This window comes from Biomphalaria glabrata, chromosome 4 (assembly GCF_947242115.1).
Source record: "Biomphalaria glabrata chromosome 4, xgBioGlab47.1, whole genome shotgun sequence".
Taxonomy (NCBI): Eukaryota; Metazoa; Mollusca; class Gastropoda; family Planorbidae; genus Biomphalaria; species Biomphalaria glabrata.
Genome location: NC_074714.1, coordinates 35,170,596 through 35,193,757, shown reverse-complemented (window position 1 = coordinate 35,193,757; position 23,162 = coordinate 35,170,596). Strand labels below are relative to the sequence as shown.

Sequence of the window (23,162 nt, the reverse complement as noted above, 5' to 3'; positions counted from 1 at the left end):
TAGATTCTAGATCTAGATTTAAAATAAAAAAAAATAATGCATGGTAGTAGAGGATAAAATGATAAACTATAATATAAAACTCTAATTTCTAGTCTAGATGCTAGATAATGATGATAATAACAATAATTATTAACAAAAAAACAGAATACAACTATCCTGACAAAAATATTTAAAGAAGCACAGCTATTCCAATCCACGTTTTAGAAATATTTAGAAAATGGCTGTTGAAATTGAGTCTGCTGAGTAAGTAGACTAGAGAGAGTGTAAATCTAGATCTAGATTATATAGAGTCTATATATTATAGATCTATATAATATCTAGTTGATCTGGATACTGTATTATATTTTTAATAAATAAACTTTAAATAACTTAAACTTGGTACAAACTTCTCTTGTGACTTGTGTGGTGACTGTGGAGGGAGAGTGGTCAATGGTCATGGAGAAAATAGATTCTTGTTTCTAGATCTAATTATTATAATAGATTCTAATTAAAATTAATATTACATAACACACTCCGGGTGACGGTGACACTGTCACTGTGACAATGTACACTTGGTACACACAACTGACTTTAGTCTTTAGATCTAAACTAAAGTCTAGTAGAATCTAGAGATAGTAATAGTTAATAGTTAAATAGTAGATCTAAATAGATATAGAGTAAAGGATGTTTGTCGGACACCCGGGTTTCGTCTCACATATCAGACACCTCGATGTATTATTATTAAATCTTCTTTATTTGAATGTTTACTACCCAACTTCCGCATAAATATTGCGCATGGACTATTTTGTCACACTTCCGACACGTACAGCTCCCTTTTATATTGAGAGAAAGTAATATTATCTGGGGTCAAAGTAGACTACTGTAAAACTTAGCTTTTTTTCTCCCAAGGGGAAGAACGAGATAGGGTCTGGAGCTAAGACGATTTTTAAGCCCCTAGATGCATTACCCAATTAAAACCCAGATATAATGCTTCTAAATAGGCACTAGAAACAGATGAATTGTACAACCCAGACTCTCCTTTCCCACTTAAATATGTAATTGGGGGTGGCCAACAAGTTTTACCTTTCTGAATAAGAAAACATATCGTCATATGACGCTAGTCATCAAAGGGAAATAACTTGACACAGTACTTATGGGGAAATAAACAAATTGTTATTGTTTTGTTTTTAAACATTTACAAGAATAATTTTGTTGTTTGTTAAAATAATATAGTACAAAATGTATATTTAAGTTATGTATGTGTTCTTGTGTGTGTTTGTTACATGTTTCACAAAAAAAAATTCGTAACATATTTATAAAAAAAAAAGTTAATGTGGTGTATGCAAAACATATAACCATTTATTTTAAACCATTTAATATGCAACAAATATGTACAAATGTTATAGCACTTAAGTGCACATATGTATACAATAATAAATTGGCATCAATGGGCAGCTGAAAAAAAAAAGTCACAATAGCAATATCATTGTAGACCTCGAGCCTATAATTATTGATCGACCAGGTGCGCTAAATGGCCATTGTGTGAAACATCAACATTCTAAGAGATTGTCAAAATCAAAAGAGAGTATACTACATGAAGTCTCCCCCCCCCCCCTTTTTCCCTTTTTTCCACGTCTCTTAAGCATACCATTACACGCTCTAAAAAAAAAAAAAAAAGGTGAGAGAGAGAGAGCAGGAGACTAGCAATAATCTGACTGGTACCATAAAGGCTAAGGTGAGACAGGCACGCACTGCGCTAGTTGAGCTGTGCTACGGGGGAAAAAAAGTGCCCTGTAGGTAGACTAGAGAGAATACTCCTCCTCTTCTCCCCCCCAACAGAGGCGATTTTTTCCCCTAGCGCGACCAGCCAGGCTAGGCCCAAAGTAGTAGCCGTGGTGAGACGTCAGTTACAAGCCGAGAATGAAAGCGTGGAGCGTGGGAAAAGTGATATGGCTTGTGTCGTTGCGCTAATGTACAGAATAATAAAATTAAGGATGAAATGTCTTAATAATAACATGTTTAATATATAGAAGACATCTATTTCCTTTGAAGCGTCCGATAAATCTCCAAACCAGCCAACAACTTTTACAGAGACAAAAATCATGACGAAAACTTTTACGCATCAGAAAACCCAACCTACCCCTCTTCACATCAGATCTAATTTTAACTATGCGTAGTGATACATTACAAAATAGCTATTTTTATAGACAAAAGGATGACGAATTCATTGACACCATCAGTTTATTCATAGGTTAGACCATTACCGAGTTATGAATTTTGAAACTTAAAAATGGCAGGAGAATGGCTTAGCGTGTCCGACAACCATCCTTACTCTAGATCAGGGGTGGGCAGTCCAGAATTTATGATATATTATTATAATTTATAATTATATTATGCAGCCCACAGACACCTACAGAAAATGAGAAATCAGGTGTGCCCACATAGATTATCATTATACATTTAAAAAATGCAAATGGATTTAGATCAGGGGTGGGCAAATTACGGCCAACGGGCCACATAATTGCAGTCCGCTGGTGTGTTTTATGCTGCCCGCGGACACCTACAAAAATCCAATTTATTAAAAATAATTCTAAATATCTCTATAATAATGAATGAAACTGTCTCATTATAAAAAGTTTCAAGTAAATGAAGATTATGTATATTGGCTATACTATACTTTAATACACTCAATCTAAGACACAATCTCTAGTCAGTATTTATTCAGTGCTATGAAGAACTGTGTTGAGTTTTGGGTATGCTTGGAACAAGATGGCAAGTGTAACAACTGATGGAGCTTGATCTTTGACTGAGAAAAAAAGTTTTTTTTTTTTTTTTTTTTAATTAAGAATATCCGATTCATAAACTCTTAATAGGAAAGTTTCCGCAAAGCTGCATAAAATATCAACATATTATTAATTGCAAATACAGTACATCTATGCTTATTAAAGTTGGGTGTCTTAACCACAGTTCAGACAAGTATTTTAAAATTTAGAAACAAATTATTCCAAAGTATCCGCTGGCTTAGCATGGGCAAGGTAATGAGAAGAATGTAAAATCTCGAGGAAGAAATTTGTATGTTTCTAGAAGGACCATGACTGTGACTTTGTTACTAATATTTCTAATGAAGAGTTGAAGACAGATTTCATGTTTTTCATTATTACTATTGCAATGGGTTGTTTGTATATGAAATGCAGACCTGCCTACCGTTAAGCAAAATGCGTATTCGTTACGCAAAATCTCCCAAAAATGGCAGTCAGTATGCAAATATGCATTTAACCCGTCGCGTTACGCATTTCATATCCTTTTTTTCCCCCTCTCTTGATTAGCTTACGAGCGGTCACGGAGGTCACGCTAAGCCGTCCTTTTGGGGGGGTCAGGAACAGAAAAGGTGGGGGAACACATTGTGTCCAAATCTATACGTTGATTGGTTCTTAAAAGCAATTAGATTTAGTCTATAAATGAAGAACGCAAGAGTGACGGAGTGGCAGGTTGGTACCGTCAGTTAGCTGATACACCAACGTGACTTTTTTTTTTAGTAAGTTCATTAGTAGAAATTAATTAGATCTATGTTGAGTCCCTGATTCCTGTATTCATTTGTATAGAAAAAAATATCGAAGTGCTATCGATTCAAAACACATTGAGTGACATTGTAGATATCTAATCTAGAATCTAGATAACTTGTTATACAGGAATAGGTCTAGCTAGTCATTACGTTATGTCATGATTCTCTACATTACTAGACTAGATCCAATTTAGTTGTAGTATCATAGTATAATTTAGATTGACTAGATCTAGATCGATAACATCTACTATCATCTAGTCTAGTTCTAGACTAGATTCTTAGTCTTAGTATAGAATAGATCAAGGATGAAAGTAGGCCTACGAAAGTTTGGAGTAGACCTACGTTTGTAGCAGATCCACTGCATCGGTAACACTCTTGAGCCCAGATCTAGAGTAGATTATATTCATTATATAGATAGATCCAGATCTAGTCTAGATATCATCTCTATTGTCGTATTGATATAGATTTAGATTTTAGATCTAATCATGACATCTAGATCTAATATTATATATATATATATGACAAAATAGTGGATTGCTTAAGTCTTACGCATTCTTTTGCCAAAATACGCATTTTGACTATCAGCGTTACGCATTTGGACTTTTTTTGGTAGGCAGGTCTGGAAATGTAAGTGCATGTTAAATCTTTTCAAACAAGGCTTTCACATTTCTCCACGCAAGCAAGGGAAAACAGGTTTTGTCATTTTCCTTTGCTGAAAGTTGTAACTATTTCTAGTGAATTGGTTGAAAAGTACAAGACTTATTTGAATTCCTTAATTGTGGAATTTATAAAAAGCTAATTTTAAGATGTCAATAACACTATTTAGTGCAGAAGCTGATTCAGCTCCAGAGGACATAACTCCCAAGCAAATTATGACCTGAAAGAGAAGTTCCAGTCAGTGCTTTCGCTGGAGTTTTTTGGGTGCCAGAAGCTGCATTTACACACTTAAAAAAAACTTCGCTGCTAAGCTTTCACATTATTTAGGTCCGCATACATCTGTGAACAAGTATTTTTTTATTGTGGAAACTAAACAATTGTAATCACAGGTTGCTGCTGACTGAATGTAATTTGACAGCAGTCACAATGATAACAATTAGTAGTTCCACAGTTCCGGAACATTATGCTCGAATGCAAACAGTTAAATACTTCACATTAAGTAAGATTGTACATTTGTGATGAAATGTTGTGATTAAAAAAGTCAATAGCAATTTATCTTAAATAGTAAAATTGGTTTAAAAAATGGCTAACTCTTGTTGTAATTCCTCAATCGGGAGTGTGAAAAAATTAAAAGTGAATGTATAATACAGTATAAATATGAATTAAAATACATTATACACAGTTAGCTAGCTTATCTAAGTTGTAAGTTTGTTTATATATATATATATGCAAAAAACAACAACCCATTCCCCAATTTTTTTTTAATGCGGCCCTTGATGCAAAAAGGTTGTCCACCCCTGATGTAGATGATAGATCTATATTAAAAATAGACAATAATAACCAGATTTATATAAATTATTGAATTTTCTGATTCTTATGAAGAGGCTAAAGAACCATTGTCTATACATGTCATTCTAAAACGTTTTAAAAAGTAAACGAAGATTATTCTTTTATTGGCTATATTTCGTAACATTCAGTCAAAGACACAAACTCAGGCCAGTATTTATTCAATGTTGTGAAGAGCTGTTTAAAAGTGTTGGGTTGGCTTGGAACAAGATAAGTGTAACAACTGATGGAGCCCATGCTTTGACTGAGAAAAAACGTTTTTAAAAAAATAAATTTTAGTTTAAAGAACAATATCCCAACCATAAAATCTAAACAGGATAGTTGGCACAAAGCTGCATTGAATATTAAACATATTGTAATAAACCTGGTGGTGACACAGATGGGGTAGTGGTGTGTGTAGACAGCCAACGCAAATCGCCCCAGGCCAGTGCTAAACGAGCGGTCAACCGTGACGAGCGAAGACGATCAACTGTGATGACTGGCAAAGTTTGTAGAAATATCTAGAGTGAATAGAGCTCAGGAGCTTCACGAGACATGTGATCATGTGATTAACCAGAACGGTCGAGATGTTCCGTCCTGTTTTAGAAGGCCAGCAGGGACCCTATCTAAAGAGCGGAGGTTCAGAACAACGGCTTAGTACAAGTCCGGGACGAGGCAGAGAGGCCAGTGCAAGAGTTGATTTGGCGGTACAGTTGTTAACAGAGAGATTTATTTGTACAGTCTTGTGTTACATGTTACCAGCTGTATAATATTGGCTGTGATTTATTTTACATCAAACTATTACTTTATTTGGAGCTCTGAGTTGTCAAGTTCTTTAAGTTGGTGGTGTCGTGTGGTGCAGTTTGCAGAGAGCCTGGATAGTGAGATTCGTTACAATATTATTGACACAATTATCTCATTGATCAACTGATCAGAACAAGGGGTATTAACCGCAGGCAGTTCCGAGAAGTACTTAGCATGGGCAAGGTATTGAGAAGATTATGCAATCTAAATGAAGAAATTATTATGTTCCTTGAAGAACATTGACAGTGACTTTTTTTTTGTACTAATATTTCTAAGAAAGAGTGTAAGACAGACTTCATGTTTTTCATCTCAAGTATTGCAACATGGGCTGTTTGCATATGAAATGTATGTGCACGTTAAACCTTTTTCAAACAAAGCTTTCCCATTTCTCCAGGCAAGGAAGTGAAAACATTTTTTTGTCATTTTACTTTGCTGAAAGGTGAAACTATTTCTATTGAAATGATTGAAAAGTACACGACTTATTTGAAGAAACAGACTGAAATACATATATATGTTTAATAAACGTGACATTTTAATCTACATATTGTGATGGATGCCTGTCTGTCTTGTAGTTAACTGTTGATGCCTGTCAGATTATGACAGATTACTCTGCAAATGTATGAGTTTCTTGTTCGTGACAACATCGATTTAACAGTGAAGAGACAAGTCTGAAATCTGTTGAACTGTTTAACAAATGTTTAATCCATGAAAAGGCCACTGTCTCTGTCGATAAAATACATTCTAACCCTATAGAATCCTATCACCAACTGATTTTCTGTCTCTAAGAAGCCTCCAACCCAACTAATCCCCAGCGTCACTAGTCACTTTCAAAATGCGTCTACAATGGTGTGTCTCTACATAACTAAAAATACAAATTAAGTGTCTAACAATATGTATTCTCTCTCTTTCTTTATTTTCATAATGGTATTGTATGTTTGTTTTTTACATCATAATTACCACCCTCCTCCTACGTTTCACAAAATCCTACCTTGGGGTGACGCTAGCGCCCCTGTTGAAGACCGCTACTCTAGAGTATAGATGTTATTTTTGTTATTGTTGCTTTTTTTTTTAAATAAAAAAAAGCAACACATTAACACTAGCTTTATTAAATGTTTGTTTTGATGGCATTGAAGCCTAAAATGATGTTTAATATTTTATCATTTTAAGTTATGTTATTTTTTAACTTAAATAGTTCTAGTCTCTGTTTTGTTTTTAGTGTTGTTCGACTTATAGAACAGTACCTCAAAGAAAATAATCTTCTAAGGACACTATCATGTCTACAGGTAAAGTTATGTTTGGAAATTTGTAAGGAACCTTCATTACTTAAGTTATTATATATTGATATAACCAGTGTTAGAATTATTGTTGAAGACTGTTCTACTGTTGCTACAGGAAGAGAGTGGTATCTCACTCAACACTGTAGAGTCTGTGGACAGTTTCATCTCTGATATAACTGCTGGTCATTGGGACAGTGTTCTTCAAGCTATTCAAACACTCAAGCTCCCTGACAATACACTGGTAGATCTTTATGGTCAAGTAAGTATTCCACTCTTTTGGTTATAAAGAATATTGAGCAGTTTGGATATTTTAATATTTTTGTTTACTGAAGAAAAACAACAGAAAGTCACTATTTTTCTTCTAGTCTGTGAAAATATCAATATCTTCAAAAAACATTTTTTTTTTTGATAGACATCCATTTTTTTATATTTTAATTAAAAACTAAAATAATTTTCCATTGAATTGTACTTTCATTATGTTTACATTTTTACAGGAAAAAGTAAAATATGAATATATCATATATTGTAATAAGCTTTATTTTCAAACTATTATTCGTTATAAAAATGGAAATGTTGACAGTATTCTTATCTCTAAGGAATTGTTTAAACATTTTTTAATATACAATCCACTTCGCTTTGTACAGATATAAATTTCCATTTTAAGAAAATTATAACATTGAATTAATATAGATAAAATTTATGAAACAATTTATGTTCAGTATCCTGATGTTTTAAATTATGGGAAAAGAAATAGTGCTGATGTTGCAAGATCTGGCTAGTTTGAAAAACAAAATCAAGCAAAATTTAAAAAAAAAATAATTAAAAAAACAACAACAACAACAACAAAGCTTATTATAAGAGAAAGAACTGCACAATTTCTGCCATATTTCTCTTAATTGCAAGATTTATCTTCCATTTTCTATATAAAAACAAAATTAACACTAATTAATCGACTAATTGGTTAATTATTTGATTTATTCACGTATTGTCATCAACAATGATTAAATTGTGCAAAGTCTCAACTTCATCCTAAAATAGGAAGTGGGAGAAATGATGTGTACAAGATTTGTACCTTGTACCAGAGAGAGTGGGTTGATATAAGCTTTTTATTATGGCATAGTGTTTTAATTTCGGACACTCTGGAGTTTGAAAAAATTCATTCAAACTAGCTGAATATTCAGTAAAGACCAACAACTTATGTGGGTATTAGCATTATTATTATCTCTTGGTGATTGACCTTAAGAAGGCTGTACCTTTTTGAAGAAAAAGTTTTCTTCTCATTATTATTATTATAACTTCCTTCATGTTTCAAATTAGATTGTGCTGGAACTTATTGAGCTGCGAGAGCTTGGTGCAGCTAGATCATTGCTACGTCAGACAGATCCCATGATTATGATGAAACACAGTCAGCCAGACAGATACATTCATCTTGAGAACATGCTGGCTAGATCTTACTTCGATCCACGTGAAGTATGATTTACATTTTTTGTTTGTTAGCTTACTTTAATATTAATGTAGTTTATCTGAACTAGGAGAGAACTTGGTGGAGTGAAACAATTTGCATTTCAATGCTTTCAGAAGATTACACAAAGTTTGTGTGGAAACTTACAAGCGCCTCTGAAATGGTCCACCCTGCAGGCAAAAAGGCAGATTTCAATATTTTAAGCACGTTTTATCAGAATCTGCCCTTTAGATTGCCATGCTTGAAAGGGTTACTTTACTATCAGAAGTAATGAACTACAAACTACTTCTGTCCATTCAAAAGAGATGTACAGGTCATTAGTGTTGCCATTATAATTGTATGAAATGCATTTACATCTTGCAGAGTTCCGTTTGGTGTTAGCCCTTGATAAATAGCAGGCTAAACACGTCCACCAGTTTACGATAGAAGAGATATAAAAAAGTTGTTCATGTGCCATTGTCTGGGACGAAACGTTAATTTGTATTGATGGACCACTGACAGTAGCAAGACACCAAAATATATGAGAAGCTGCAGCATGAATTAACTACGTTTTCTTGGTATTTTGGAAATAAAACTGCAGATATCTTAGGTACGGAACAGATATGTTTGAGCGTTTGATTCATTGATGGCTATTGTACTCGAGAAGAATTCATTGGTTTTGTCACTGTTGTTAATAGAGACGCACTGCCTGTGTCTAACGCCATTGTCAGCGAATACATTATGTACATTTTTCACATCGACAAACTAATTGGCCAAGGTTACGTTGGCTGTCCCGAGATGGCTAGCATTTAGAACTGTGTTTTGGCAAGAATTCGTGAAAAATATCCAAAAGCAGACCTTGTCCATTGCTCGTCCCACAGACTTAAATTTGTTATCATTGACCGGAATGACCTTTCAGATATACGTAATGCTATTGGTGTCATCAAGAAGATTATATATATTTCTTCTGCAACAGTCCCAAGCAAGAGCATTCATACTAAATTTACCTCTTTTGTGGGAGACATAATGTACTGAGAAATATGAATTTATTAGCGCTTTAAGTCACAACTATAAGATGATTGTTGACTGTTTGGTGTATTTTAAAAACCCAACTTGACCTTGTTTAGGAACACTTCAGGGATGGCATCTTGAGGAAGGAGTTACTGCTGGCAGATACGCTTGGTACCTGGTATTCAGTTGGTGCTGTCGAGATTTCGCAGTGGTCAGACACTGAGCAAAAACCACATGTTTGGATTTTGGGATTATTACAGAACCGTATCTTGATTTGTTAGTTTCTTCATTGATGTCTCGTTAGTTTCTTCATTAATGTCTCGCTTTTCAAGCAATAATAATGCTCAGTTTAACCGGTTTTGTCTACATCCTAAAACGATTCAAGAATTGCAACATAATTGCAAGCAGACTTGTCCATCGCGACGATAGGAAGCAATTCTGTAGTAATAAATTATTTACATTTTTGGCAGTGTTTGCATATTTTTTTTATTGATCGACCGTTGAGATGCACAGGCCGCACGGATAAACTGACCAAAGTGTACAGTAACTAGTTTGTTCACATGTTTTGTTTAAATTTATTTCATGAAACAAGTATTAACAGTGAACTTAATATTGCATAGTGTAATATGGGGGGGCACCATTTCTTTTCTTTAATACTCTCTGTAATAAAAAATTTGAAGCTACGACTTTGAGCCAATATGGCAACTTGCACCCCACTGCAAAAAATCCTGCGGGCGCCCATGTGCGTGTTAATATTCATTTACATTCTATGATTGTCATGAAGATATGGTTTAGTGTGAGCATGCTCTAATAGATGTTATTAAGTGACCATCTCTCTCTTTTTTAAGGCCTATAGAAGTCACTATGGTCAGGTGCCTATAGAGCTTGAGCTACTGTTATATTGGTAATACTAATCACTAAAAGTAAAAGTTCCCCTTTCAGACCTTTGCAAGCTATAGGGCAGATGAAGTTAAGATCATCTGTTTCTTTGGCCAATGGTTAATGTGTCATGTGGCCATTGCAACAACCCTTTTCTTTCCCTAACCCTAAAGCCAGGTACTTACTAGCTGTTTGACGTATAAAGCAGAAGTAAAATATCTAAGCAAACTACTTTGGGCAGTTTTCACTGTCATCGCCATTTGTTTTATAACTGAATTTGTTTTTTTGTTACTATACATCTGATTTGATACATTTGACTTGATTTCAGGCTTACCCTGAAGGACAGACCAAAGAAAAAAGAAGAGCTGCCATTGCTCAAGCATTAGCTGTGGAAGTGAATGTTGTCCCTCCTTCAAGATTGTTAGCATTGTTGGGACAATCTCTGAAATGGCAACAGCATCAAGGATTACTTCCACCAGGTTGGATCCTAAATAGTTGATGTAGAAAAGTGTTTTATATAGTGTTTTCAACCTAGAAAGATTGCTATCCCATGGATTCTTATTGTCCTAAGGTCTAGGTAGACTGCGAAAATCATTTGTTGTCCTATGTTGGTATGGTATTGAATTTTCCTGTTATTGTATTGTTCATGACAATGATTGGTTAATTTATACTTTCTGTCACTTTGTACAAAGTCCCAATAAGTGTCTAATTTTGTTCCTTCATTCAATTGTCTACTGTTTCTGTCTTCATCTAGGTACAACTATTGATGTGTTTAGAGGGAAAGCAGCTGTTAAAGAACAAGAAGAAGAGAAATACCCTACACAGATGAGCAAACAAATTAAGGTACATTCTCATCTAGATAGATTTACATACTTTCTTTTAGTTTACATTAGTAATTTATATCTAACATTTATTAATTATTTGAGGAAAAAAATTTACACTGTTCTTGATGATACTTTGCATGAATAATCCTCAGATCTTTGAGGAGGCTATACCAAGGAAGGCTTGAAATAAAAAAAAAAAATTATTTCAGTGACATTGGCTTTGTTTTACATTTTATAATAAACACAGTGAACTCCTGAATCTCTGTTAGTATTATTTAAATTACAATTATTTTTTTCTATAGTTTGGCCAAAAAGCTCATGTTGAATGTGCTAGATTCTCTCCTGATGGCCAATATCTAGTGACTGGTTCAGTTGATGGCTTTGTTGAAGTTTGGAATTTCACAACTGGAAAAATCAGAAAGGATTTAAGATATCAAGCACAGGCAAGTATATTTTTCTTATTAAAGTTTACTTTTATTAAATTGGTAGAGCTAGAGTAGACAATAGTCAACTTTAAAACTTGTTTCTTAGGATAATTTCATGATGATGGATGAAGCCATTCTGTGTATGAGTTTCAGCAGAGATTCTGAGATGTTAGCAACAGGAGCTCAAGATGGTAAAATAAAGGTTAGTGCTAGTTGTAAGGTAGAGACACCAAAGTTTTGTGTACTTAGAATTGCTGTACACTGTTAACATTCATACAATCCATTGGTCTGATTGATAGGTATGGAAAATTCTGACTGGACAATGTCTCAGGAAGTTTGATAAGGCTCACAGTAAAGGAGTGACATGTGTGAACTTTGCCAGAGACAATAGCCAGCTTCTAAGTGCATCTTTTGACCAAACTATCCGGTTAATCATTTTTTGTTTTTATTTAGCTATTTTCAATTATTACTTTTTAAAAAAATATTGAGTTTTGTCAAATCATTATACATAATGTGCATATTAATAACTATTTTTCGTTTTCTTTAGTATTCATGGTATGAAGTCTGGGAAAACATTGAAAGAGTTTAGAGGTCATACTTCTTTTGTCAATGATGCTGTATTCTCACAGGATGGTCACCATATACTCAGGTTGATTAGTGATATTTATTTAAGTTTATTATTATTTAAGACTATTACAAATGCTGTTGCTTTCAGCAACTTATTTCTCCTGACGGTCTGCAACAGTCAAAATATTGAACTGTTTTTACAATTTCAGTGCCAGCTCTGATGGAACCATCAAAGTGTGGAGTGTCAAAACCACAGAATGCCAAAACACATTTAAATCCCTTGGGAGTGTCTCTGGTGCAGATACCACAGTTCACAGTGTTCACATCTTACCTCGTAATGCTGAGCAGTTTGTTGTATGCAACAGGTCCAACACTGTTGTTATTATGAACTTCCAAGGACAGGTAGCCTCCATTGCTTGTTCATTATTAGATGTTAGTTTTGCTAGCAGCTACAAGTGAGGGTTCTATTCAATGTTTTTCCAACTATTTGCAGATTGTTAGAAGTTTTTCCAGTGGTAAGAGAGAAGGTGGAGACTTTGTTTGTGCAACTTTGTCACCACGTGGAGAGTGGATTTACTGTGTGGGTGAGGACATGGTACTCTATTGTTTCAGTGTTACCACTGGCAAGTTGGAGAGAACTTTAACAGTAAGTTTTACAGACACTTGATTCATTCCTGGAGACTTCTTGTTTATAATTAAGACTAAGACTGCTTTATTGATCCTTACGGAAATTTGTTGTGATTACAAGGACTCGTTTCTCATATAAAGACAACACAACAGAAAAATACACATAAATACAACAGACAACATAAAGAGTTCATTCAGCGACTACACACAGGTATCTTGGTGCATTTCATGTTCCCTGATCAATGAGTGGCAGTGATGAGTCTAACCGAGTGAGGTACGAGCGAGTTTTTGTACCGCTCCGTTCTTGTTTTGATTGACAGCAGTCGCCCACTTCGCGACAACCTGGCGTAGTTCTGATAAAGCGGGTGGCCGTTGTCTTCCAAGATTTTTTCGATTTATCTTAGGCACGTTTGTTCAAAAAGTTCCTTTAAATGTGGTAATATTGTGAGTGTAATTTTTGATGCTTTTTTAATGATGTTTTCTAGACTTCGCAACAGTTTAGATGAGGCGTTGCCTTGCCAACAACTTATTCCGTATGTTAGCAGATTTTGTACAGTCGCGCCGTATATCTTGCGATTCGCGAGACTTTCGCTTTGCATGCGCACTAAGCTTTATTTACCGGTACAGATTTAAAAAAAAAAAGTGTAAACATTCGGAACGGGCCGCGAATCGGCTCGATTTAGAGTCTAGATCTATTTCTATGATCAATCTAGATCTGATTTAGACTGTAAAGTCTTGTATTTAGTATAGATATAGTCTAGATTAAGGCGAGGTCTCGTCTAGATCTACTCGCGTATCTAGTCCTAGATCTAGAAATAGAAAGAAAAAATTCACGAGTGCGAAATTAGATTTTTTTTTTCTTTCCGTGTTTTATGTTAATATTTGTATAGGTTCCATATAGAGCCTTAGCCTATGTCTAGAGCTATGAGTATATTGGACTAGAGTATTATAGAGGTAGGATCTAGATTTAGGATGAACTAGATAACCATATTTACATCATTTTTAGATCAGAACTAGAACCAATGATTGAAGAATTAAATTAATAAGTTTGCATTCGCCTGAAAACCTATAGAGTCTAGAGGCTAGAAAAAATAGATCGATTGGTCAATAGATCTATACAAATTATAATTATGACATTATGTACAAGCAGTTCAGCACATTCTAGTATTATTTCTAGCCATCTAGGTCCTACATTTAAATACTATTACTAGAAACTAAATCTAAATGTTCATTTTGGAGTTGATCTCTAATCAATTATATCTTGTTGCAATAGATTTACTGGTCCATGCATGTACATTGATGGAATCAGTTTGATCAATGTTGATTAGAGTAGGCTGCTTCAAAGGAATAATGAGGGAAAAAATGTTAATAGAGAAACATCATTTAAAATAACTGTGGGTTTGGGGGGGGGGTGTACAAACATTGTTAATATAAAATTGTACTAAATCCTCTTAACTTGTACGACAAGCTTTATCAATAAATACACACAAACTCTATTTATTATAATGATAGGCTTACTAATTACATATTTAAAACATGGGGACATATTATGACATAGATCTAGGTAGTAATTTACTACTGTTCTTCTTTCTTAAAATTTTGGTGCTTAAATTGTATATGCGGTACGTTTCAGGGTTGGTAAAGTTTGGGGTTTATGATTTCAGGGTTTGTAAAATTTGGAAATTCGGGTTTCAGGGTTTACTTGGTCTCATGGTTGGCACCCCTGGTCTCAAGGATCTTCTTGTTTAATTTAAAACTGTTGAGTTTGTATAGAAAAAAAGAGTCGCTGGGCTGTTTTCTTTGTCACAGTTCCTAGGTGGTCTTCCCATGAAAGCTTGTTGTTGATGATAACGCCTAGATATTTATAGGCCTTTACTTGTTCTATAAATGTAGTGTTTATTTGCAGTTCACGTATAGTTTGTTTTTTCTTTAGTTTTTGTTACATTCAGTTCTAGAAAGTTGTCGGTGCACCAGTTTGTAAACTCTTCTATCGAGCTTCGATACTGAGTTTCGTCTCCTGAAATAAGACCGACTATGGCAGCATCATCAGCGAATTTAATGAGTTTAACTGAGTCATAGATGCTTCTTATGTCATTAGTGTAAAGAGTGTATAGTACAGGAGAAAGAACACAACCTTGTGGAGCACCCGTACATAGTACTCGAGTTGACGATTTGGTGTTGTTGACTTTAACATACTGGCAGGGGTGCCACTTTTCCGGAATAACCCGGAAATCCGGGTTTTGAGGGGTCCGATTTTCCCCCCCTCCGGGTTTGCCTTCTACAATTTTGTAAAAATCCAGGGTTTTAGTTGATTTAGATTTTTTCGAAATTTCTGGTCATTTTCCCCCGTTAATTTTAGTTTGTTAGTTCCGATCGCGCGAGCCGCCATTTTTAAACAAAATCGACCAGTCTCATATCTCGCTATTCGCGAGACTTTCACTTTGCATGCGCACTAAGCTTTATTTACCGGTACAGTATTTTTTTTTTTTTTTAAATGACAAAAAAGTGTAAACATTCTAGATCTAGATCTATAAAGAATTTCTAGATCTACGGAACGCGCCTCGAATCGGCTCGATTTAGAGTCTAGATCTATTTCTATGATCAATCTAGATCTGATCTAGACTGTAAAGTCTTGTATTTAGTATAGATATAGTCTAGATCTACTCGCGTACCTAGCGGCGAGCGGCTAGTCCTAGATCTAGAAATAAAAAGAAAAAAAAATTCACGAGTGAGAAATTATTTTTTTTTCCGTGTTTTATATTTTAAAATTTGTATAAGTATAGGTTCCATATAGACATAGAGCCTTAGACTATGTCTAGATTATTATAGAAGTAGGATCTAGATTTAGGATATTTACATCATTTTTAGATCAGAACTAGAATCAATGATTGAAGAATTAAATTAGTAAGTTTGCGTTCGCCTGAAGGCTAGAAAAAATAGATCGATTGGTCAATAGATTTATACAAATAAATTATAATTATGTATAGGCAGTCCAGCACATTCTAGTCACTAGGTCTACATTTAAATATTAGAAACTAAATCTTAATGTTCATTTTGGAGTAGATCTGTACTAAATCTCAAAATCAATTTTATCTTGTTGCAATAGATTTACAGGTCCATGCATGTACATTGATGGAATCAGTTTTATCAATGTTGATTAAAGTAGGCTGCTTCAAAGGAATAATGAGGGAAAAAATGTTAAGAGAGGAACATCATTTAAAATAACTGTGTGTTTGGGGGGGGGGGGGGGGGTTTACAAACATTGTTAATATAAAATTGTACTAAATCCTCTTAACTTGTATTACAAGCTTTATCAATAAATACACACAAACTCTATTTATTATAATGATAGGCTTACTGATTACTATTTAAAACATGGGGGGCATATTATGATACAGATCTAGTAGTAATTTAATACTGTTCTTCGTAAAATTTTGTTCCTTAAATTGTATATGCGGTACGTTTCAGGGTTGGTAAAGTTTGGGGTTTATGATTTCAGGGTTTGTAAAATTTGGAAATTCTGGTTTCAGGGTTTACTTGGTCTCATGGGTGGCACCCCTGCATACTGGGGCAGTTGGGTTAAAAAGTTTAGAACCCATGCTTGTAAGTAAGGGCTTACATTTAAGTTACTCAGTTTGTTTATCATTAGATGTGGCTGTATGGTATTGAAAGCCGAGGAGAAATCTACGAAGAGGACTTGTGCATATGTTTTGGGTATATTGAGATGCTTATAAAGCTGGTCCAAAAGCAATAGAATGGCATCCTCTGTTCCTCTAGCTGCTTTGTATGCAAATTGGTGAGGGTCTAGGCTGTTATTGACTTTTGCTACAAGTTGTTTAAGCATATATTTTTCAAAACATTTCATAACAATAGGTGTTAGTGCTACTGGGCGGAAATCATTTAAGCAATCTATTTTTGGTTTCTTAGGCACTGGTATGATTTCTGAAGTTTTCCAGATGTGTGGAATTACGCACGTTTGCAATGACTGGTTAAAGATATGACAGAAGATAGAAGAAATTTGCTCCGCACATAGCTTGATCAGCTTGCCACTAATTTTGTCTGGTCCAGAAGCTTTTGTTATGTCTACTCTTTTAAATAACAATAATAACAAGGTCACTTCATCCTCAGTTACAAAATTGACGTAGGGCTCTTGTTTTCCTTTTTATTTTTAGCATTTATAAACTCTTCGTTGCTAGCCTTATACTTTGTTTTCTTTTCAGTAGTAAGGTGTTTGATTTTTTTGGTCATCCAGGGCTTATTGTTTCCATAGACTTGTATTGTTTTTGTTGGAATTGTTAACTCCTCGCAGAATGATAGATATGAGTTAACAGTTTCTGTTAGTTCGTTTATGTCTGGACAGTTCTCAATAAAGATTTCCCAATGCATCCTCGTAGTTTTTCTACAGCCTCTTCAGACCACATCATGACCGTTTTTATAACTCTCTTTGTAGTTTTAAGAGTAGGTTTGTAATTTGGTATAAGATGGACTAATACATGGTCAGATTCTCCAAGTGGGAACAAACTTTTACATTTGTAAGCCTGCTTAATGTTTACGTAGCATTTGTCGAGCGTTCTACCCTGCCTTGTGGGGAGGGAGACATACTGGCAATAGTTTGACAGTGTGTTGTCAATATTTAGGTTGTTGAAATCTCCAGTTACGTTACAAACATAGTCTGGGTGTTTTGATTGGACATTGTGAAGCACATCAAAAATTATTTCCAACGCAGTCACTGTGTCAGCCGTCGGTGGTATGCACACAACAACAACACACACCTGGGTGAATTCTCTAGGCAAGTAGTAAGGCCTAAGTGTGACACACATAAGTTCAATGTTAGGGTCACAAATTTTATTCCTGATGTTCACATTATTGGCGTTGCAGTATTCCTTGTTTATATAGATTGCGAGTCCTCCTCCTTTTGACTTCCCACAATTAATTGTTCTGTCTGCTCTATAAACGTAAAATTTATCAAGATCAACAGAAGAGTCGGGTATCATTGAGCCAGGTTTCAGTGAAACACATTAAGGAACACTCTCTAAATTGATACAGATGTTCACAGCAACCTGTTAATTCTTCCATCTTATTTTGTAAAGACCTAACATTGCCTGTTACGATGGGTGGAAGGAAGCCTCTTTGTCCTCTTCTTCTACACTTAACTCTTATTTCTCCTCTACGTCCTCTCTTCTTACGTTATCTACTTGTGATGCCTGTTAATTTGTTGCCAGAGCTTCTCCCACTTTTTTTTTCACTTCCATTAAAATGTCTCACAACATACTTATAGCCCATTAATTTGAATTCTAGTATCGGGATGTGGAATAAAATCATGAAGCTGTCCCACATACACTTTTGACATGTGAATTTATATTTAAGCTGAACTGTTTGAAAGCAACACCACAGTTTGCTTGTCTTTTTGCGTCAGTTATAGATCTAGACCAGTGGTCTTCAACGAGGGCAAAAACACCCCTCTTGGGCTGATTTCACGAAAATGGGGGGCACTGGGATCCAAAGGTGCGGTAGAAGGTGCTGGGCACTAATGGGGCTATTTGAGATGAAAGAAGAAACTAGGGGTGCTCTAAAACAAAAAGAATAACAAATTTCTTCAAAGTTTGCACTGGCGAAGTAAAGTTAGACAAATTATAATTAGTGACATTATAGATTGCTTTTTGGAGTCTGTGAAATCCCATTTTCTATGTTATTTCATTAACTGCAAGCAAAAGTGACAAAAATATATTATGTAAAGGTTAATTAAGAAATTTTAAGCTAACATACAAATTGGATAATTTAATGTTTATTTAAAAATGAAAACTTTAACAATGTCTGCCAAAGAATAAACTCGCCAGTGTGCTGTTATTTATCTTTCCGTTGATTTTATTGAATTGCCACAAAATAAACATATGCCCATGTGTTTACTTTGCATGAAAACATTTTAAAATGACGCTATAAAACCAAGTAATCTTCATGAACATATAGCAAGCATCCTGACAAAATGAAAAAAAAACAACAGAGTACATAAAAAAAAACACTTGACTATTCCAACAATTTAAAAAAACAACAATAGAAAAGCTGAAGATGATTTAGTGGTCTCTTACAAAATTGCAGAACTTAGAGCAAAAAAAACAACAATGCCATTTAAGTCTCAATATTGGTTACAAATTGATCATTCCAGCTTTACAAAACGTCATTTTCACTGCTAAGCATGAAAATCCTAATGAGCTTATGTATTAATATTTAGTGTAGGCTGGGTGTTTCCTCAGGCTTTTTTAAAAAGAAAACCTTAAGACAGTTATACACTGGATATGTCAGATCTGTAATGGATAACTGTCTCTCCATACAAGTAGCTGCCAACAAAACCTATCAATCATCATTAGATACAATCCAAAACCAAGCCTTGCGGTTAATTAGTGGAGGTATGAGAACTACTCCCACAGAAGCATGTGAAATAGACTCCAATATTGAACCTCTTAAGTTAAGGCGCAACAGAGCAGCATGAGAAGCTATTGAGAGATACAGAAGGTTGGAGGACGATCATCCAAATAAATTACTAACACAGAGAAATAGGAAAAACAACCAAAAAAAGCAAAGGACTCTGATCCAACTTACTGACGAACTAGCCCTAAAACACCACCTACCCAATAACAGAGAAAAAATTACCAGGTTTTCAAACATTACACCCGGACTAAACTACAAACAACCAACCATCAAAACACATTTACTAAATAACACCTTAACAAAAGAATCAAATCCACTGGAGCTCAAAGTAGGCACGCTTGAAACAATCGAAAGCTATCAAAAAACAGCTATCCATATTTATACAGACGGATCAGCTTTCAAAGCTACCATCAATGCTGGTCTTGGTGCCTTCCTGGTCTTCCCTAAAAATAAACACTTTGAGATAAGCGCACCCTGTGGTGATTACTGCTCAAACTTCCAAGCCGAAATTGAGGCAATTACCATAGCACTCCAGACAGTGGAAAACAAATTATATGAAGGAGTGCAACCACCATCAGATATTGTTGTCTTTACAGACTCCCAATCTACTCTGCAAGCACTTAACAGCAGCACCTCAAACAGCCCAAAAGAGTTGACAACACTCATTGTGATAATCCACCAGATGATATCAAAATTAAATATCAATATTACACTACAGTGGATCCCTGGACACATTGGCATCATGGGAAATGAAAAGGCAGATAAGCTATCAAAGGCAGGTTCATCTATGGAACAACCAGATAGACCTGTTAACTACCTCACCCTAAGGTCAATGTTAGTCAACAATCACAAAGAGGAGTGGCTCAACCAATGGGCATCAGGAAACACAGGCAGAGCCATGTACAGAGAAATGACTACGCCTAACAAACTGGACAGTATTAACTTCCTCCCCGGCAAAGAACAATCTAAAATATTCCAACTAAGAACAGGACACACACCACTATTAAATTACCACCTGAACAAAATAAACTCCACACAACTACCCCTTTGCAGACATTGCGCCCACCCCTTTGAAACCGTAAACCATATCCTCTTTGAATGCCCCTCCCTAATCCACCTTAGGCAGACCCTACTTCCACTACAGTCCAACATAACCAACACCCTTTACGGCAGTGCTGAACAGCTGAAGAAAACAGCACACTTTTTTTCCTTGGCACAGTCTGCAAAAGAGCTCACAGCTCAGCAGCAATAAAGCTGGCTAGAAGAAGAAGAAGAAGAATGTATTAATATGTAACACTTTGATTTGAAGATGGATTAGTGAAATGGCCAAATATGTGAAGCAACAACTTAGGAAATTTCAACTAATAAATTTTTTTTTACATATGGATGAGATGATTTGATTTAAAATTCTTCATTGTTACTTGCTTATGTAGGCTACTTTACTCACCTAACAATGCTCAATGAAGAAATAATAACTTGCTTCTAGGATGTAATCAATTTAAACATTGAAACATGGATGACACATTTTTTAAAACATCTGTTACTGATATTCAAATGGTCTTATTGAGTTGCTTGAAAAAATAAGAGTGACAAAATTATGTCACCAGTAAAACGAATTTTAAAAGAGGAGGCCCAACAGAAATATGGCTGTATTGAAATGTTGCTGTTAATACCAAAACTGTGTGGTTGAAAATGGAATTAGTTTTATTATTTCCCTCAACATAAATGGTTGAAACTGGATTTAGTGTCACAAACTCAATGAGTAAGAGGAGAACTTTTTCTTGATTTGACTAATTTAAAGCCTGACATTTCTAAAATTGTCAAACTACATGAGGCACAAGGTTCCCAGTTGCTGAGTTCATTTTGGTGTGTGAATTTAACAATAATACTTATATTAAATATGAAACTTAAAATTAAACCTAAAAATAGTAATGTTGAATGAAAATCTAGAACTAAATGGTATTTCATTTAAATTTGCCTTCTAGTCTTAAAGAGATTGGACCATAGCATACTTAGCATGCTATACACATGAAAGATGCGCAACTGGTAGATAGAAGCAGCTATAAACTGTATTATACAAAAAGTTCTCCCATGAACATAGACACACGCACACACTTTTAATAGGCCCTCATATTCACTCTGATAAATCTTGGGATTTTTTGAATTATGTTATTTAATGCTTTAGACTAAACAGTTCATATTGTAGTTATTCTACACACACACACACACACTTCATACTATTTCATGTTCATGTTTTTTATTAATGGAACACTTTACACAATCTGAGTATTTAACGGAACACTTGGCTTATATTTTTAGAAAGAGATTAATTTAAGTAGTGGCCTACTAGTTTATTATTACACTTGTTCAGGCCTCACAGAACAATATGTTTGAGAAACACTGTTCTAGAGAAGAAACAAAAAATTGTACTGCTGCCAGTTTGCCAATTAAATGAAAATTAAATTAAAAGATTTAAAGAAAAAGCTTGCAATTATTTGCAAATTTCCGCTATCATATTGTGAGTATCAAAATCATTTCTTGGCAAGCACTTAGAGACCTGTGTACAAAATCTGTTCACTGGTTTCAGAGATCTCAAGTTAGATAACTGGATGATTTGAATGGTATTTTGCATTTATTTATACATATATAATTATTACTTAGTCTGTTGAACTACTAATTGCCTACTTCTGTTGACCAGGTTCATGAAAAAGATGTCATAGGAATCAGTCACCACCCACATCAGAATCTAATTGCTACTTATTCAGAAGATGGATTATTAAAATTGTGGAAGCCATAAGATCATGTTTTCCTAACTTTTATTTTTTTAAATTGTTCTTACTATAGTATCTTCATATGCTTATTTAGTATAAGAAAAAATAAAACCACCAAAAAAAAAATGATTAGACTTATTATTATTATTTGTTTTTTTTTAGAACTTCATTCATATAAGGAAAGGCTGCTATTGGTTTTGTGTAGTCATTTTTAGATCTCAAAAATTAGCAGAGCTATTGAAAATATGATTTCACCATATTTTGCAGCTTGCAATATTTAAGCACATCTATTTGTTTTTTGAAAGTGAACTGTTTTATTTGAAAATTCAAAATGCAAGCCATTAATTCATAAAAATACCATACATAAATGTATGGGATATATATAAACAACGAAAGATAATTATAGTGTAATTCTGTTCTTTGCAACATTTATGCATTCAGTTGTACTTCTTTGTGTCTCTTCTGGTGTATCAGCTACAAATAGTCAACTGAACAGCTTATTAAAAAGAAAATAATGCACATTGTATGTACATATCTTTTCCCATTATTTTTATGCATACTAAAGGCATATTCTGCTTTCTGAAAGACATTATGTGTATTTACAGTTTTGATTATGGCATAGGCCATTATATAAATGTGGGCAATTTTTCTGATTGCTAATAGTGCAGAACTAGAATCAAGTAGTCATGGTTGCGTCAATGAAAACAAATACCATGACTTAAATATTTTTGTATTCTAAATCTTGGGTATTTACTTCAGTTTTATTAGTTAATAATTTAGATAACTTTCATTTACACATGCCATTAAAGGCAAACTGGGCCTTTCATCCATAACTAGAACACAGCAGGGCTACAATTTGCCCATAAATCTTGGTCTATATGTGATGACAGGCAATCATGCTTTTTGACTTTTTGTATGGGGCATGGTAAAGTAATTGGCTTCTGAGCCAACAGCGTGAAACTCCAATAAAGACTTTTGTTATTTTTAGGATGCCTCAGAGTCCACCTAACTCTGATGGGTAGTTACATACATTTAGGAAGTAAAGTCCAGTTAGTCATTGTGCTGGCAACACGACACCCTCAGCCAT

General features: G+C 34.6%; 1 protein-coding gene across 1 annotated transcript; it reads left to right on the top strand.

The window, feature by feature from the left end:
* The first annotated feature begins 101 nt into the window (after positions 1-101).
* Positions 102-22,219, top strand: LOC106051712 (WD40 repeat-containing protein SMU1). The gene is made up of 13 exons (XM_056025236.1): positions 102-243; positions 7,044-7,110; positions 7,220-7,363; positions 8,422-8,574; positions 10,764-10,914; positions 11,190-11,278; positions 11,562-11,702; positions 11,791-11,886; positions 11,984-12,111; positions 12,232-12,333; positions 12,461-12,653; positions 12,745-12,897; positions 22,003-22,219. The coding sequence occupies exons 1-13, from the start codon at positions 218-220 to the stop codon at positions 22,099-22,101; spliced, it is 1,542 nt and encodes a 513-aa protein (XP_055881211.1). The 5' UTR covers positions 102-217; the 3' UTR covers positions 22,102-22,219.
* The last annotated feature ends 943 nt before the right edge of the window (positions 22,220-23,162 follow it).

Excerpts from the sequence above, each read along its gene's own strand:
- LOC106051712 (XM_056025236.1), top strand. The coding sequence starts at position 218 with ATGGCTGTTGAAATTGAGTCTGCTGA. Across the intron at positions 7,364-8,421 it reads TGGTAGATCTTTATGGTCAA|ATTGTGCTGGAACTTATTGA; the intron begins GTAAGTATTCCA and ends GTTTCAAATTAG. Across the intron at positions 11,703-11,790 it reads ATTTAAGATATCAAGCACAG|GATAATTTCATGATGATGGA; the intron begins GCAAGTATATTT and ends CTTGTTTCTTAG.